This window comes from Penicillium cataractarum (genome assembly GCF_028827025.1).
Source record: "Penicillium cataractarum strain IBT 29864 chromosome Unknown utg000002l, whole genome shotgun sequence".
NCBI lineage: Eukaryota > Fungi > Ascomycota > Eurotiomycetes > Eurotiales > Aspergillaceae > Penicillium > Penicillium cataractarum.
In genome coordinates, this window is record NW_026622738.1 from 193009 (window position 1) to 211694 (window position 18686).

The window sequence follows — 18686 nt, forward strand, 5'->3', positions numbered from 1 at the left end:
TTTTCAAGACATAAAACCTAATTATACCTTTGTCGTTAAAGAATAGCCTATAGGAGTAATCCTCCATCCCTTTAAATAACCTCGGAAGGGGGTTGACCCAGCGGAGTTAGGTATTATTTTCGCGATAAGTTTAGTGTTGCAGCTTTTTAATTATACATATACCGAAATGACTCTTTACCTCCGGTTATACAATCAGAAGCAATGAACTTTCATATCTGATAGCACTGGCTTATGTAGCCCACAATTATGTGAGCTAAGTCTGAGTGAATGCTTGGTATTGCTAGGTTGATGGCACCTGTTCGCATCGTCTGTCAGGATTCCCGAGAAGTTTTAGCCACTAAGGGGACAGCGAATTAACCACCTTATTGCGCTTTGCCCTTCGGCCTGGCGCGCCCGATACCAGCACCGTAGCCATATACCAAGGTACCACCAAGGCTAGCAGCGAATAGCTGAATCGCGACCAGAGCGCCGCCCAGCCCAAGCAATCGACCCTCAGGCACGTACACGGGACCACCCGACTGTCGGCGCACCCACCAGTATCCTGCTCCAGTCAAAAGAGCGAGGTCATTCAAAGCAGCGTGAGCAAACAATGTCTTGAACTTGGGTCTCAGGGTTTTCTTGTCTGCTTCAAGAATACTACCCTGCTTCATCACCATTCGGCCGGCCGAGACAACGCCCGTCACGACAGCGCCAACTCCACTCAGAAGGCCAGCGGACAGAGCATAGTATGAAATGATAGTAAGCTCGGTGGATTCAGGGAGATAACTGAGTGCAGCTGCTGGGATATATGCATGGAAAGCATTCAATAAGTCAACTCCAAAAGCTGTACTGATCAGTGCGATTGGCCAGTGAACGGCGGCTGGGTGTAATGGGTGACTGCAGAGATGTTACTCCAGATTTCAAGAGGCAAGGCCTGTAGATTGAAGACAAAGTACTCACTTGGCCATGGTAATTCGATATTGTTTCCGAAAAGAATCAAATACACTGTGATGAGTGACGATATGTCTTTGAAACTGGGATGGGGATGATTGTAAGTGCAAGTTCCGCGGGGGGCTGGGAGGCTGGAATGCGACTGGCTTGACGTCCATGTGGGCCGTCAACGGTCAAATGCCCCCGGGCCACGGGGATCAGCACAGGCTTGTGAGCCCTCGGCAAATGTAAATTGAATTGGTTGAACATCGTTATCATGCATGACTCGAAAACTATATATTCATTGTCTCTGTTGTGATCCCCAAAAGCCATCATGCACTGGAGTGAGGATCCTCTATTGTGTGACAGGTACGTCGATAATGTACTTAGGATTTATTACACTACTCATCATTTGCTTCTATGTTGGCGCCACCCAAATTGTCGCTCTTCCAAAGACATGGTACAACATAGTACCCAGCCGAACACAGACTTTCCGACGACTATATAGCATAACTATACCTATCAAGATCGAAATTAAAAATAAAGAAGTTCCCTCAATGGATACCAATTATCCACAACTCGATCGTAGGAAATGCACATCCTTGCGCTGCTTCAGACAATCTGTTTGCTTCTCAACTCAAGGGATACCATACTCATCTCGAGGTAATTATATTTCTCATCAGATCACAATTTTGCCCCAGATGCGAACCAAATTCCCCAAATTTCGAGTGTCAAATGTCCCTTATCTTTCTTTCCCCGCTAGTCTCGTCAATTTTAACTGGTAGGCTTCAATCAACGATTAAGAATTCAGGTTGAAGTGGACACTGGCTGCGGGGAGACAGCCTCACCAATCAAGTGTCAGATTATCCCTCCACCAAGGCGGGGCGTTCTGTCCGAGCACAGTCCGAGAGAAGCTTGTCATTGCTTGGTATATGGTACTCCAGGGTTCCAATGTAACCTCAACTAGGGGGTACTTACGCGTCTAGAGACGGATGAGAACAGGGAGATAAGCACAATATCCGCACTTCCGGTATTTCACACTTAAGGCCAGCCATCCGCACTTTTTTGCCTCCTTATTGCATTAATTCACTCTCACCGCAACCTACATTTTGGTCATGGAGGAGAAGATGCGGCTGGGGCAAGCGGCTGATGCCCGTGAAGTAGCCTACAGCTCCTTAATCAAGCCCCAAGCTCGCGAGCCTTATGATCCTAATGTAGCCTTCGAGGAATATCACTTTTACGCAAACAAAACCAGAGAAGAGGAACTGGGGTTGACGGCACCTCATTCCAATGTTCGAAAGCTCTTTCAGAAGGCCTCTCAGACGGACGTCCAGGATCACATCCCGTCCACAACCCTGACCGAGGCAGACTTCCGAAACCCGGAGAAGCGGTTGCAGATCACCGATGAGGAGTGGACAAACGCAAGTCGGGCCTTTAGGTCTGCCTCCGCTGGTGCTTGTGAGTTCCTTTCAAGGACTTATTTTAACCAAGGCATAAGCCATGGCAACCATGTTTACTAACAATCTGTATAGGCTTTTTCCTCATCACCACAGACATTTTGGGACCTTACGGCTCGGGCTATACCATGGGAACTTTGGGATGGGGACCAGGTGTGTGATTGTGATGTATCTTTGGTCAGGCCTTGAAGCTAACTACATAAACTTAGGTGTCGCTTTCTATACAGTGTTTGGCTTGATGGCTGGCTACTCTGGCTATCTCGTCTACCGTGTCTTTCTTGGTGTTGATTCCTATGAGTTCCCAGCCAAGAACTATGGTGACCTGGCGTTCAGAACGGTCGGCCGATACGGACGCTATATTACCAACTTTTGCCAAGGCCTTGGGCTCCTGCTTATTACCGGTCAAGTCACGATTCAATTTGGGCAGAATATCTCCCAGATTTCCAAGTTCAAGCTATGCTATGCGGTTTGTCCTGTGATTTTCGCTTGCGCTGGTTTTGTGATATCGCAGATTCGTACCCTACGGGCCTATGGCTGGGTGGCAAACCTTGCAGTCTGGCTGAATATTTTTGTTATCCTTATGACTATGGGTATTATGGCAAACACCCCCCCTAACTACGCCGTCGCTATACTTGGATCTGCTGGTAGTGCTGTGAACAGGACTTCTATCCTCCCCGATGCCCAGGGTAACTACCCTCCTATTATTCACTACAACAATATCCCGCCTGACGGTCTGATTGGCGCTCTGAATGGAATGCTCTCGGGCGTCTTAGCTTATGCCGGTGTCCAGCTCTTTGTGGAGTTCTTGGCTGAAATGAGGCGACCTCGTGACTTCATTAAAGCTATGTGGGGTGCCCAATTTTTTATTTACAGCGTGTACCTGATTTATGGCTGCGTCATCTACTACCTTCAGGGGCAGTATAGCTATAACCCAAGCTACCAGGGAGTGAGCGCCTATGGATGGCAGACGGCTGGAAATATGATCACATTGATCGGTGCTCTCATTGCCGGTGGCCTCTACGGAAACATCGGTATCAAGGTTGTCTACAATAATATTTTCCTGGATATCTTTAAAGCGCCCCCTCTCACCACCCGAGTTGGCAAGATCATGTATGCCACTCTGTGTCCCATCTGGTGGATCATCGCTTTTGTCATCGCAGCTGCCATTCCCGATTACATGGGCTTTGTTTCGGTCATTTCAGCATCCTTGCTCCTCAATCTTACCTATAGCTTCCCGCCTCTCTTTGCACTGAGCTTCGATGTTCAAAAAAATGCCATTCGACAAGGTGAAGGATTCGATCCGAGCACGGGTCGAGTCATGCGGGAGGATAGCGCCATTCAGAGACATATTCGTGGATTCTTTACGGGCGGCATGTTCCAAGTTGGCATCAACATCTGGCATGTTCTCTATTTCCTCGCGTCACTATCGATGTGTGGTCTGGGAATGTATGCCGCTGTCACTGGTACGTCGAACTCTATTCATCCTTTAGAGCCGTGGAACCCGATTCTAAACTTCCAGGTATGATCGACGCATTTACCACAGACCAGCTGACATCCTTCACTTGTGTCTCCCCTCTCAACCTCAATGCATAGAGTTTTATATTGGTACGGTAGGCTAGAAGAGATTGACGATGTGTGTAGAGGGTAGATTCAGTGGTGGGCGAGGAAGTCTATCTACCAAAACAGCATTATGTGACTGGTCCTGGGACTTTCCACCAACATCTTCAAGGCTATATCTTTGATCTCTTTTCAATCAAGCTTTGCTTTCATCACGCAATAGCATCGGTTTTGTATTTGGAAGACCGATTGCAGCATAGATTCTATATCCGTAGCAACAGTCTACAGGTATTAGCAATTCTTGCTCGGAAAACAGGCCTTAGTTACGGACATCGACCGAAGGCAACTATGTTCATCTCGATGTAGCGGAATTTGCCCGCGCATGATCCTGTCAACAACAGAGATGACATTTTAGTTTGGGTGGCTTCGGATACAGCTACTGCTCTTCTGCCAGCTGGCTGCCCAGTGAGCGGCCTTGCCTAAATTGACAAGGCCAGTTACCGCTGCAATTTTCTCCTTCGGCTCAGATTCCTTGGCAAGCACCCTTTTTTATTTTCAAAGCGACTGGCGTTAAAATTAGCCTTTCTTCCTGGCACTTCAGTCGCAAAAACGGCTAGCACTCGAAAGCGACATAAGCTTCCAGAGCAACTAAATTATCGACCACAGACCGCAACGGGGACTCTCCGCTAGCAAGAGCTTGGCATATCAAGTTAACTTTCTAAGATATGGCCGGGTGGGCCCGGGAATTACCCAATGTCAATGCTTACGTTGTGTATAGGCCGGAAAATATACACCATTTACCTGTCTTCCGGCAAATGTTGGACACCTCCGCTCAATTTTTAATAAGAGCCAAGTTATTTCAGAATAGTCTCGGCTCCGAGTCCACTGCTATGGGTGCCGCCAAGTGTATGGTTGTTCAACTCCGATGCCTTCGACCGAGGGACAAAAATGTATTTAAAGAAAAGGTTCGCCATTCAATGACAACCTACACTCTCACACTCTTTCCTCCAAGTCCGACCAGTTCTACCTCAACTTCATTCACTCTTTGATATCAATCGAAAAAATGCGATTCTCTCCTTTCCTCCTACTAGCCTCGTTGGTCTCAGCCAGTCCCCTCCTTGACACCACCACCACCGAGGTGATCGACGTCGCAAACAGTCTCGACGAGCTCACACCCATCACCGACCTCGCCGATCAATCACTTCTTGAGGCCCGTGGCTCCACTCCGTGGCACAATTGCAAGTGCATCAACGGCTACATCACCGATGAAAATTACTCCAGTGTCTACGAGAAGACGCTCGCCTACAGCGACAATTGGGCGACCGAGGCGAATGTCCGCCAGGGCACGGGAGTTTACTTCCTCGGACCCTCGAAGTACTTCCTCACCGTCGTGGTCAAGGGCAAGAACTCCCAGCTGATGACCAAATCCCGTGTCGGCAATATCATCCATCAGTTGAAGGTCGCTCGTGGCGACAAGAGCTGCGGCACCAAGCCTGTTGTTTGCTGGACCCAGGGTGATGATGAGATCAAGGCTTATATTAAGGCATATTAAGTCACACGCTGTGGTGGTAGGCGGATTTAACTAGGATGGTATCTGTTTTCTAGATGGAAGCATCTGAATATTGCGTGGGCGCATTCACAGCTTTGTTACACAGGCTTTTGATGGTGATTGGGGGCTGGGTTGGAGAAACACCCTTTCCTTTATTTTTTTCGCAATTTCTCTATAACATTCGTTTATATGGCAGGCTTATGGATCCTGGCCATGAACCTAGCTAGTCTTCCAGAGTATGCTCTTGTTTGATAGAATCTATATAATTTCTGTGAACCCCTGATGGAGCTCGGCAACCGCTAGCACCCGACTCGGTGGAAATTAGATTAAGCTAATCAGATCGATGATCGATTCTCCAATGCTAGCTCCATGCAATCCTAATTGACCTGTATGAACTTGATATATAGACTCCTCATCCTGTCCTTTCCCAGATCACATCAACCGCAATGGGGGGCGGCCTGGTTGACGCTCGTCCCAACCAGGAGCAGAAACTCTTTGCGCAGTTTCTAAGCTACCATGCATACCTTGATCAGTCAACCATGGTGTTTGTTATGTGGCTAATAGTCACATGATACTGTCTATTTGGCTACTCCAACCTCTTCATAGAACTTAGCTTCATCAACAATCAATCTACCCTCCAGAGCCTTCCCCTTGTCCCTTTCAATCACATGGTAATAGTACTAAAGTCTTCTATGGAGGCGGAGTTTCAGCTGAAGGGACCCACCCGAGAGGTGAAGAGTTGTGAGCCCTGAGTCCTGACAGACTACAATATTGGCAAAAGCAGAACCCTTATGCTATTCTCTAGTCTACTACTAGAGACTTATTCCTTTTTTATTCTTTCTTGTTATAGGAGATTTAACTGACACGTATCATCGGGACTAAGAAAGAATTATTACGCCTAGTAGGGTCCCTAGGTCCTCTACCCTCACTTGAAACAGGGACGGAATAGGTATATACCCTCACGCCTCACTGCATACAATAGTCTCGCCACCTCGGCAGATATCCCTTAACCTAACAAACCGTCTTTATGAGTATAGCTAGATAAAGAGCCAGCCACAGAGATCATGAGAAACTAGGGGGGCATTCACCCATCACATAAATCACAAACGCCTCTGAGTCTAGATTCCCCTGCGTTGTCTTGATCACTGGGTCAATACCTTGAAGACCTCTTGCAATTTAACTCATGCACCTTTAACTGCCAGCCAACCACCTAGAAGTCTGGCGGCTGTCACCAAACGATCGTCTCGAGCGGTTGTAAGGTCACGCTTGGCACAGATTCGGCATTTTGGGGTAAACGTGATCCTTCAACGGGCCTCGCGGCGGACACTAAGTACGTAGATGGCGACCCGTGGTGCTGGCTGGAATGGATGACACCGGTAGTATCTTCTGCACGAGCGCCTCTGGTTACCTCTAAACTCGTGTCTATCAAGACAGTATCTATACCTACGAAGGATGTTCTACAGTTGCAAAATAGTCTTAGAACATATTTGTAGTTATAGCCTAGGCTAAACTCACTAGCCGCCTCAATTTAATTTATTTCCGGCTTGTCTGCAACGACGAGACCAGAGGTCACATCTCAAATGGTAAACGATCTGTGTATTATATATCAGTATATTAATATTCCCAGTTATCCTACATAGCGGTATTGGGTAGGGCGGTTAAGCGGCGGCTCGCTATCTAGAGTTACGGGTAAACAGTTGTCCCCCATTTCTAGCGCTAGAGGCTATCATTCTCGGCGCCGATTTCACAGATCCGTATATTCGTTACAGTAGAGTATAAATGATCTAACAACCCCCACGGGGCACGTGCCCCTCCAATTGGCACGAGACTAGTCCTCCTTACAATCCACGCCGTTCAGATTGGTCGTGGCGTGCGGGGTTCCCTGGTTTAAGGTTAGCACGGGTCGGGTAAGGCCCAAGTAGAGATGCCAGTGGGATCGATAGGCAGCACAATTTGAAAGGCTTAGGCACCAATTGCCGAGACGAGGGGACGTGCAGCGTGCTTCTTGTCAATGGATCGCGCGGGAGGCGACAAGAGCAAAGAAATTAGAATTTGCATTGCATCATTCGGAAAGTTTCGAGTAGAAGTATAACTTTAAAAAGTACATGGCTTCTCGAGCAGGTGCTCGCAACGAGGTTCACGACTCGATTAATCCGTGAGGCATGATCTCCGCATCTCATTTCCACCAACCGTTTGTTTTCTAGAGGGCAGCAAGTGACAGTGTGTGTATAGAAACCTTACTTATCGCCGATTTTCATCCAGACCATGCGATTGAGCCGTCGGGTATGTCTTTGCATCACGTAAAGTTCGAGGCGTGTGGCACAATAACCCCTGATTGGACTATTTCATGACACTGTCCATACACTCATACAGTATGTACTACCTCTACCGCAACGGGTATAATTAAGTTACAAGGTCGGTTATTGCTCGTACGAGTTCCATATCGACTAATACAAAGAAGCTTTATGGTTAATTTAGTCGATCACGTAGTTCGAATGGTGCGAGACTAGGATCAGAAAACGAAAATCAGCATCGCCTAGCGCGCTGGATCATCCACTATTCATCTAACAGGCAACAATGTAAGACATCACCGTCTTAGGTCTCATCCAGACACAAAAATAACCCACAATCCACCTTATATCGTAAAAAAGTTCTGCATCGGCGAGACATCTCAACGTGGTCTAGGGGCGGTCAATAATTAGGAGTGACTCGGGTGTCTCCCGGTGGGGGGATGCCAAGAAACATCGGACCCAAAGTAAAAATTTTCTTCTGAGATATCCACCAACCACACCGCAGACGATTGACTGACAGTAGCAAAAGAGAAAAGCAAAAAGAATTGACCGACGCAGGGGTCGAACCTGCAATCTCTTGATTCGTAGTCAAGCGCCTTGCCATTGGGCCAGCCGGCCGTATCCTGCTGGTTGACCAGTAGGCCAAGTTGTGCTGGATGATGGAAAAGTGGTCCAGTTTATGTTACATGAGCCTGAATGATAGTTAGGGGAATAGAAGGGTTTTAATTGGCTAGATCGTGGATCGATTATGTTCCGCACATTGGTAGGCATGAATCGTTTTATGCATGTAAAGTTTCTAGAGCAGGGCGAGTTAAAGTACGTGGTGATTAAACCTTTCACTCGAAGTTAGAAATGTCAAGTACCTAACGTTGTAATCCAAGTGTTTTGTTACCGTTCTAATGATATATATATTTCCGAGGTAATGGTACCCGAAAGCAAATTCCAGTATATATGGATTAAATTGATCGTGCGCATGATACTCATGCCCGTGTATACACATTCCAAACTCTATTGATACAAAAAATGGGTAAAGACAAAAGGAAAGGTGACGAAAAGAAAATCCGAAAAAGGAAAGGATGGTAGTGATGCATAGAAAATGCGCCGTAATAAAGCAATCAAAAAGAGCTAAACCAAACCTCCCAAACCCATAGCGCCGCGCCAATGCCATTATCGTTCCATAAATTCTCTAAGCCTCCGGATCGGAATCGGAATCAGTCACGTAGATCTCAGGGACCATCAGGACGGATTTCTCCCCGCGGGTCCCGTCTTCCAGGTGGACGGCACTGGTCCGTCGTTGTTGCCTGTTCTTGCGGAGACCGAGGCGGACGGAGAGGGACATGCATAGGTGGCCGATGACGAAGCCTACTAGGCAGGCAACCAAACCAGCGGCAGCACCCAGGACGGCAGGGAGAATGACTGGGCGGACGAGGCGCATAAAGGTACGGTCACGGTGGTGCGAGTGGCGGTGACCGTGGCCGTGGCCGCGGTGGGAATAGGCGGAGGGAGACCAGTAAGGGGAGAAGATAAATCCGACCTGAGTGACTTCCTCGGCATCATCCGTCTGGGCGGGATTGCTGGGACGTGTTTGCGTGGATTCCTCGGTGGAGTTTTGAGAAGGCTTGACGGGAGAGGAGACCTCCTTGTCCTCCTTTTGTTTGTTGATGATTCCGGCCATTTGGGTTTGCCAGAACTTCATATGCCAGGGTCGATCGTGGCCTTCGTGATGGCCCTTTCCAGGCTCCATTCGAATGCGCGTGATTCGCTGGCTGCCGTCGGGATGGGCGAGCAGATCCAATACGACAGCGTTGGGAGTGACGGGCTCTCCTTGGAGATCCATTAAATCGACGCGCACACGCACAATCTTGGAGGTCGCTCCGGCTTCTTGGGACGAAAGTGGCCGGGCATGTAGAGAGTACGATAGTTCGAGATCATTGCCGCCCACACGAGCGTTGGCTTGGCCTCTGTATTGAGGGGCATGTAATTGCATGGAGACGGTGGGCGGGAAGATCTGATCATTGTTGGCGTAGAGCGACCCATTCGTCACGGTCCATTTAAGAGCCTTGATTTTGTATTAGTTTTCTCGGCTGTTATTGGCGGAAAATTGCGGAAAGGGCTAAACTTACCAGGTAGGCATCGGAATCGTGCTCAGGACTGAGCGAGGGGAGGTAAGGAAGATGGAGTTCGTGGGAGGTCGAGAGGGGGATCGACGATGCGATCGCACCGAAGACGGCGAGGGTCGACCACGGGTGCAACCGCATGATGGGAGAATGAAAGCGATAAGCGTGATGGATAGATGAAAGAGACTGAGGCGAAAGGGAGAATTGTCCCTCAGTAGGACTAAGTCGAGAGAGATAGTAGTCGCGACCGAAGGGTGGGTAGTTATAATCGGGGACGGCGAAGTGGAGGAGGGGAAAGTAGAAGAGTAGGTGATCGAGGTTGAAGGAGGGGAAGGATGGAGTAAATAAGATTCAAAGGGGAAAAAATAAGCGTCCAAAAAAGATTAAGGTAAAATACCCCAAAAAAGAAAATAATCTAAAGAGTCAGCCTTTCGCAGCCGTGACAAGGCTCTGGGCAAAATGGAAGGGGCAGTGTTGGGCGAAATTGGCGACCGTAGTACTGGTAAGAGGAGTAATAGTAGTACTCGTAAGCTTTATTCTTGTAGCTCGGCTCGAATTGACGAGAAATAAAGTAATAAGCAAATACTAGAGGGATGTTGGCGTGCTTTTGAAGGGTTTATTGTTCATGAAGGCCCTACAAGGCGGAATGTAGGTGCCTACCAACCCAAAGTTTCGTGTCCAAAGGTTCAAGGTTTAAGCTGAATGGGTACCTAGTAACCTAGAAGGACTCCATAATGGAATAAAGGTAAACTTTACTAAGCTCGAAATTCCGAAACACGCGGGACTCGCGGAAGATCTCTCTGGAGAAGACTTCTCGTATGGGAAGTATTAATAGTATCACGGGTTGGGAATGTTGAGCCATGTGAGCCATGTGGTTATGAAGTTATTCTACTCCGGATCGTAGTTAATATGATGCTTCATTGAGACCTCATAATTATCTCATCATGATACCTGAGTAATCTGCATGGCTACTCCTGGTCAAGTTGGTGGTAACCTTTCAAATACTCAATTCGTCTCTAGCGGGCAAAGCTTTTTGGCCCGAGGAGAAACCCATCACGATTGGCTGTACACGAAGGGTCCCGATTCACTTGGGGGCAAAAAAGCTTAGCGCTGGTTGGACTGGGCGGGGCCCTTTTTGGGGCCATGCGATTTTCAATTCGGGGATCTCTTGGCTGTGAAATATTTCCAGACTCTGTATGCCGTGTCCGGGGCCTACGGGCGGAGGTGTGTACGGGGGCGTCCTTGGCCTTTAGGAGGGGGTCCATTGGGGGCCCATTAGGGGCGTGGTTAGTTTCACCGCGTCTGGCACCTGCAGGATACGAGGTTAATGATTGGATCTTGAGGTTTTTCTTGGCCTTTTGGTATCGAGACGGCTTTCTTGGGTCAAAGGTTGAGCAGAGCATTGCTCAACCAACATACTGTATATAGTATATGTATAGTATTTCATTCTGTACAATACTTAACCAGCACGTTTTCCAGCTTTGTTAGTCCTCATAGTCGGTCCCTGCATTTCTATTCTCCACTACCGTAGTCCTAGTATACCGCTTCAATCTTTGTACTCCCTCTAAGTGACAAGGTCAAGTCACTCTGTTGTTATACCGAGCCTCATCCAGCCTCGTGGTTCTCAAGTTTCATCCTGACTTTCATTTCCCATGCGACTCGATCAATTTCTCCCGGTCGCAAAGCGTTCTTCCTCCGGCTCAGTCCATAACTGGCCCCCGCCTCCTCCCGACATTCCTGTCATGCAGGTGCCTAGCCAGCGGACTCATCAAAAAGTCCGAAGCTGACAACCACATAGCAAAAACTGTCAGTGTCACCCTTCAAACGGCAGCAAGGGATCGGCATCGCGGCTGTGCTCGTAGCAGGCCGACCATAACTAATCGCCGGGGTTTCAATGTCTTACTTTTAGCTATCAAGACAGCAACGGAGTGGTACACAACGAATAACTAGAAACTAGTTCTCGATAACGATAGAACTGCACGGATGTAACCGATGGCGATCCTATTCAATACGGAATAGTCTCAAAGTCGCTAACCCTCGAGTCCTCGACGGCACTGTCGCTCTCCAGGCACCAAGATCGTCCCGGCCAGCTTTGCCCGAAAGCCTCCACCGTGGCTTGCTGCATCGGCGACACCTTTTAAAATAAGGTACTACTCCAGGGTCCAATGTCTCAGAAATGCTGCTGACTGAAGAAAGTTTTTTTTCCAATTCGTTCTGCAAATAGGGTGTGGCTAACTTTTGAGTTGTGTCTAGGAAGGTCTGGAGTTACATACAGTAGTTGGTCACGAGGTCTTTTCAATAGAACGATGGAACTGTCCCTGGTCTAAGTCCAGTGTCTTGTCACGCCATTACTTCGAGGATGGCGACGTGTCTCAGCTCGCCAGTATTGTCCTCAACCATGTGGTTTTCTTCGCTTCCACTGCCCTAGTTTTGAGCCCTCACGGACCATCGAAAACTACGAGATCCCGACCGGTCGTATGTACGATACATCCAGCCTGATGGCCATGTTACCAATGCATGCCAATGCATGCACCCATAATAAGCCAGCCCCCATCTCAAAGGCGACTTGGGGGCCGAGTTTCTTCATAAAGGGGGCTGTTGGACCCTTCCAATGTGACAGGGAAGCCATCGATGTCATTGATTTTTGACGGCCCCTCGCTCAACGAGATTGACCAAGGAACGGCTAGTGATCTAATGTAATTTCAAGAAGTTATCATGACAGACTCCTTATCAAACTGTTGAGTTCTTGAAAAAAAGATCAGTCATCTCATTGTCCCAAGATGCGGCAGCAAGCTTTTGTGCCCTGCAGATACGCAGTGGGGCAGTGAGACACCGAGCCCAATAGCAATAGAGTGGTGCTTCGGCTTCCCCTGGCCCAGCCCGTCAATCTCTTCGATGGCCGACCGAATCGAGATCCGAGCTGAGAGAGGAGTAGAACGAACTATCAGTGATCAGTTCGTGAACTGCGAGGCCCGTGTTATGGTTATCCCCACACAGTACGCATGGAACTCTTTGCAGCAAGAAAAACAAAGACCCTATCGCTTCTACATTCTTGCGAACCATCAAAGGGGGCGTGCGATAATCGCTCTCTGTCCAGCATGCCTGATAATTTACATCGATGAAGGCTTAGCGATCGCTAGTTCATGCTCGGTTCAACTTAGCCAGCAACTTGTTTACCAGAACCCCTGAGGCTGTCGGGTAACCCCAAGCTGAAATTGAAAAGGATGATCGGCACGGTATAATGAGCAATTGGCGGTATCTTGTCCAAATAATCATCCAGTATAATTAGTGAGCGGGAGTATCCCTTTGAAGAAAAACAAGCGCGAGGCTGCTGCGGCTGTTAACGAGTCCGAGACCCAATGTGGAAGGTCGTGGGCTCGGCACCCACCTCAGCCTTGTACCTTAAGAAACTTCTGTAAACGAACCGGTCGGTCAATTCCGAGCGAATTAAAAAAAGCTACCATACGTTCCTCAGTTTTCATCAATGGCAGCCTTGTTAAATTATGGAACTCATCAGTGATTCGTCATACGCGAACCCACCGAGCCGCGTTATCACTAGTCAGGCAACTATGTTCGGTTTGATTAAGGTACAGTTCTCCATAGGCAGCCTTGTTTCCTGACAACGCCAATAAGCTCAACGGAGCTCAGTAGGATCTCGCTAATTATGTAAATGGCGCAGTTTGCCAGAACCGACAGCGCGGATTATCAGTTGGATCACGCTCCGGACTGATGGTATGGTTGCCGATGTTCATGAGTGAGCCTCTCTGACCATACCGGTGGAAGGGTGGACCTAGAGGGGAGCTGGGCTCGCCGCGCTGAGTGAAACTGGTGAAGTAGTCCTGCATGACCTCTGCGACGGTGGCATTCTGTACAGTGAGAATGGAGCCACCAACCGCGGTACCGTTATTATAGAAGGTGTATTGGACATCCATGCCGTGGAGGGCTGGCGGGATACTGAACTCGTATGCAAATGTCTGGTTGTGGTATGCTCGATTGAAGTAATCGGTGTTGCAAACGAAGATGAGATCCGATATGACCAGCGCAGCGCGTGTGACAGAGCTGGTATACCCGTACGAGCCATCGTACTTGGGTGGGTAGAGCACGTTTGAGACGTAATCGCTGACGTTCTTCTTCATGTAGGGGAATTGCTGTTGAAGCAATTCAGTCAGACCAGTCTCGTTCCGGCTATCTGGTGATGTAAAGACCAGTCCCTCATCGGCATTGTGTCCGACCATGATGTTCAGATTGCGGTCGAAATTGCCTTCCGCGAGAAGCTTTCCAGGTAACTCGGGGACGAAAGTACCGTCGACGACCGGTCCGTAAATGAAGGAGCCCCATTGTGACTTTGTGGCGATTTGATAAGCGTTGCCAGCGATCAGTTTCTCTGATGACAGATTTCGAGCTTCTTCAATAGTGCTGACGTTTAGAATTCCCAAGAACTGCTGCAGAGATTGCTCGGGTTGTTCATCATCCATGATGGGAACCCATCCTGGGCTTTGAATGATCGCCTGCTTGAACGGAGAGGGTCCAGCATTTCCTCCGTACGCCGTGACCTGGTGCATAATCGAGCCTCCTCCAGCGGATTCACCCATAACTGTGATACGTGTGGGATCGCCGCCAAACAGGTAAATGTTTTTGTATACCCAGTCCAGAGCAAACCGTTGGTCATGAAGTGCGGCATTGGCGGTCCCGTTGGCTAGGATTGCATCACCTGAAAGCCAGCCAAATGCGCCGAGCTAGAGGAGAGCAATGGTTAGACAATCTTTCAAACTTCGACCAATGCTAATCTCTAAACTTACTCGATAGTTGAGCGCAACGTATACGATTCCGTCGCCAACAACCTGGCTTCGCTCGATCAGACCCGTCGGATTATTCGAGCTCTTTTCACCTCCCACGTATCCACCACCATATATCCACACAAGTACTGGCGCGAGTTTGTTTTTTGGAACGAATGGCTTATGCTGCTTTCCACGATCGGTGTGCTGCTGTGCATGATCGAATATCTTTTTGGGAACCACCACGTCCAGGAACAGGCAGTCCTCGGAAGTCCGTGGGTCCATCTTGTCCGGCTCATAGGTATAGGAAGAGATATTCGTTGATTGCGAGAATGTCGTATTGTATAAAATGCTCAAGAGAAATGCAGGTTCAATGTCATCTTCCCAGATTGTGCTAGCCTGAGGGCATATCCGCCCGACCTCACCAGTCTGAACCTGTGTGCGGTTCTGCTTTGGAAGCACAGGAGCCCGGAAGCGCAGGTCGCCTAATGGAGGGGCCGCATATCGAATATTACTAAAGTTATATAGTCCAGAGGTACTCTGCCACCCCTCGTCAGAAGCCACACTGCTTTGAAAAACATGATAAAGATGCTTACATTCAACGAAATTGCCTGATGCAATTCATATCCGAGATCCACAATGGGAAGGTCAGAGGCATAACAGGCCGAGACCAGGCCAAACAGTGACAGGACAACCTTCATCTTCGCAGCAGTCGCGGCTTTGCAGAATAATCAGGAAACCGGTCATCTCGTCTAGCCGGGAGTCTCGGAATCTATATAAAGGCCGTGCCTGTCAAGAAACCCTCGACCAACCTCGGCCAGGTCGCGCGGGGCACACGGAGGAGAACCCCAATATGTCACCCTGACATTTGTAAGCTATGCTCAGTCGGTTCAAGATGCAGAATCCTGTGGGGTATAAGGGTCTACTATGCCTGATGTAGACATCCCCGATGGCCCATGATGTCAAGCGACCGGCCATCGAGAGATCCGAGCTCCACAGCCCCGCAATTACCACGCCAAACAATCCGGGGGAAAAGCACTGGAAGCATTCCTACCAAGGAACTACACCTTGTTGTCATCCACCCTGTCGCGAGACTACATGAGACTTGAACTTAGCCTATATCTGCGCTTATGATAAAACCACAAAAAATTGATTGCAATTTGTGTTGCTCCATGAACTATGCGAGTTATGCTTTACTAGCAGAAAAAAACGAGAAACCATCGAAGCCAAACAAAAGAGCAAATGCTCTCGTGGCAGGGGAGTTAGAGTCTCCTCCCTATCTTCACCCCTAGGGCGGACGGTAAACGCTAGTTACTTAAAACCCTTCTTCTATAGTAATACACCTAGTTCGGGTTGCCTTGCTGCGTAGGCCTGGTAGATCTGGCAGATCTCCTGGTTGCCCTGGTGATGGTGGATTCTTTATCCTCTGCAGAATCCTCTGCCAGAACCTCCGAATCCTCCGTATCTTCCGACTCCTCTGGCGAAGAGGTACCACGCCCACCACACCTACGCGAAGAAAGAAAGATTGGTGGTGGCGGTGGACCTTAGGGGTGGGCGGTGAGGGCGGTGAGGGCGGTGAGGGCGGTGAGAGTAGGGGCGTAGAAGAATGCTCTTCCGTGAGCAAACAAGACAAAATCCTTACCTTGATGCCTTAGTGCCCGAAAATTCAGGCATTTTCAGGCAGGGGGGGGTCATTTTATCAACCCCCTTCTTTAAACCACACGGGATGTATTTTACACGAAACTGCTATCAGTTCGATAGTAGCTTTAAGGGCCTATATCTCCTTACGAAGGGCGCTAAGTTCATCCTGCTAGTCGGTTAAGGGCGTCGACAGGAGGTCCTTCGTTAGGTCTTCTACCTACCGGAGGAAGTTAATGACCTTAGGGGCTAGTCTTACTATATTCTAACCCCTTCTAAGCTCTTTTAGAAGGTCGTGCGTAGTGTGGTTAGCGTTTAATACGCGCTCTCTGTTCGATAGTAGATTTTTTAATAGGCCTCCGGAAGCCCCTAGCGGGACCGGCCCAACGCCCATTAACGCGCGCAACATCGTAATATCGGTCGAGCAAGGTTTAAACCGGTATCAAGATGTAGCGTAGGGAGTTAGATTGAAACTGCCGTTTACGAGAAGTTGCCAACTGGCGTGGTTCCTGAGATATTTCAAAAATTCGATTCGGCGCTGAAGTTGTTTTTCTTAAATTTAGATGCTGCAAGAGGATTACAGGACTGACGAACATTCTAGACAAGGGGTAGGTAAGCACTCACTGACCAAGCTAACCTGGAAGCTAAATGACTTAGTACTAGATGCGTCCACCGAAGGCGAAGCCTAGTAGGCCAAGCATGGATGGTCATAACGGAGTAAATGAATAGACAGGATATATCCTTCTCTAGTTGGCATCACATAGGATTATAAGGCGTGGAGAACAGAGCTTCCTGTCTGCTGGGCCATTCTTAAGCCCATTATAGTACGCAGTCAAACTCAATGATCCCTGAGCTCAAAATCGGCGTCGGATTAGATCTTAGGGTGATTGTGGGGTGAGAACTTTGGAGAATGGGGTGATGTATTAGTGAATGACATCGCCTGTAAATGTAGGTCTAGAGAGATCGGCTTTTTAGTAGATGAAATATCTTGTATTCGACAAAGTTGAGTAATCCAATGTACTCTCAAGAGTTCTAGAAGAGCGATACTGTTAGCTTGACTATTTATACTACCGTCATCGTATATTCCAGGTCGACTATGAAGGTGGCGTTGTTATGGATATAATACATGATTTTTTATATCGAAATTCTGATTTAAACAGTTTGAGAGAAGGCTTGTTTTCACTTGGTGCGAACAGACCTTCTCTTATTTGAGGCTAGTATCGCTAGGTAGCTAGAGAATACGTACAACCCACCTCTTTGCTTAGCTAGCGACTAGAAGAAGAGATCAAAAAAGACTTGGCTATACTGTAGCCAGGTGATAGAACAGGCTTCAAATCGGTGCATTCACTAAATATGGAGAAGAAAGGAAGGCAGGGTCCTATCTACTGGGATGAGGTCTCTTTTCTTTGAATGCGAAAGAACCTTCCATAAAACGCTAATGACAAAATTGCTGACTGACCTTAAAGTTCCAATTCATTGTCAATTATCGCAAGAAGTCAGGTCTCTGTCGCTCAAATACAGAAAAGAATCCGAGGAAAATGACGGTGATCCGATAAGGATATCCCTCTAGGGAATCTCCGGTCGGGATTCTCCTCCAGGATGATTCCAGGGCCAGGTTGATTGCTTTGCTTCGCTTCGGCCTATCTAGGCCTTCCTTTCCTTTGTTTCATTTCTTCTGCAGAGATAGTTCTCCATGCATTCGAGTTAGATTTTCCCTCTTTCTCTGGGTTCTTACGTAGTGGCGATAGATCCCCATCAGATCAAATATTGACAAAGTCATAGAATGGTACATATGGAAGAAGAAGCAAAGCAGCCACGAACATAGCACCCTTAAGACATTGTTTTAAGGTGGGAGAGAACTGCAACTTCCGACCATTGTTTGCTATCCCTTTGGTGTCTCAGTATCAAGAGCAAGGTCACCACTTCTCTTCTGTCCCGAACGCCCATCGCATGATGAAGTAGAGATATGTTGGAATAAGTCTCTTCGCATTTTGCGCATTTTATCAAATGAATCTTCGTAATCCTTGAGTAATCTTGGTACTCCGGGCGGTTTGCGAGTCGAGGGGTTGTCATGGGCTCTCGAATTAGATGCACATGATTCTGCTAATGTGTTTAGACGGGAGTCTGCCCTAGTCGTCTCTAGAAAATGTTGTGCTATCGGAAGTTGAGGGAGCTCGTAGAGAGGCATCATGAGCGAAAAGGGTGCGTAATATTTTATCAATGGATGCGGGTAAGGCAGGTATAAGTTCTGTTATTACCTCCCAAATCAAGTACAAAGAAGCCATAGAGCGACCAGATCTAGGGTTATGAGTGTGATTTATTCGAAAAATGTCCCGAGAAAAGCATGACACATGACATGCAATGACATGGAACTCAACTCAGCTGACAGGATA

At 48.1% G+C, this 18686-nt stretch overlaps 5 protein-coding genes across 5 annotated transcripts; 2 read left to right on the top strand and 3 right to left on the bottom strand.

Moving 5' to 3' along the window:
* Positions 1–362: 362 nt before the first annotated feature.
* Positions 363–947, bottom strand: N7496_002138 (uncharacterized protein; the record flags this gene model as incomplete). Its single annotated transcript, XM_056695069.1, has 2 exons — positions 363–876; positions 940–947. 2 exons carry the CDS (start codon positions 945–947, stop codon positions 363–365), a joined length of 522 nt encoding a protein of 173 aa, XP_056557281.1.
* A 1077-nt stretch (positions 948–2024) lies between these two features.
* N7496_002139 (uncharacterized protein) lies at positions 2025–3959 on the top strand (the record flags this gene model as incomplete). Its single annotated transcript, XM_056695070.1, has 4 exons — positions 2025–2367; positions 2442–2519; positions 2576–3829; positions 3886–3959. The coding sequence occupies 4 exons, from the start codon at positions 2025–2027 to the stop codon at positions 3957–3959; spliced, it is 1749 nt and encodes a 582-aa protein (XP_056557282.1).
* A 1027-nt stretch (positions 3960–4986) lies between these two features.
* Positions 4987–5475, top strand: N7496_002140 (uncharacterized protein; the record flags this gene model as incomplete). Its single annotated transcript, XM_056695071.1, has 1 exon — positions 4987–5475. The coding sequence occupies one exon, from the start codon at positions 4987–4989 to the stop codon at positions 5473–5475; it is 489 nt and encodes a 162-aa protein (XP_056557283.1).
* A 3474-nt stretch (positions 5476–8949) lies between these two features.
* Positions 8950–10021, bottom strand: N7496_002141 (uncharacterized protein; the record flags this gene model as incomplete). The annotated part of the gene is made up of 2 exons (XM_056695072.1): positions 8950–9822; positions 9887–10021. The coding sequence occupies 2 exons, from the start codon at positions 10019–10021 to the stop codon at positions 8950–8952; spliced, it is 1008 nt and encodes a 335-aa protein (XP_056557284.1).
* Positions 10022–13542: 3521 nt separating this feature from the next.
* N7496_002142 (uncharacterized protein) lies at positions 13543–15356 on the bottom strand (the record flags this gene model as incomplete). The annotated part of the gene is made up of 3 exons (XM_056695073.1): positions 13543–14616; positions 14680–15195; positions 15252–15356. 3 exons carry the CDS (start codon positions 15354–15356, stop codon positions 13543–13545), a joined length of 1695 nt encoding a protein of 564 aa, XP_056557285.1.
* Between the last annotated feature and the right edge of the window lie 3330 nt (positions 15357–18686).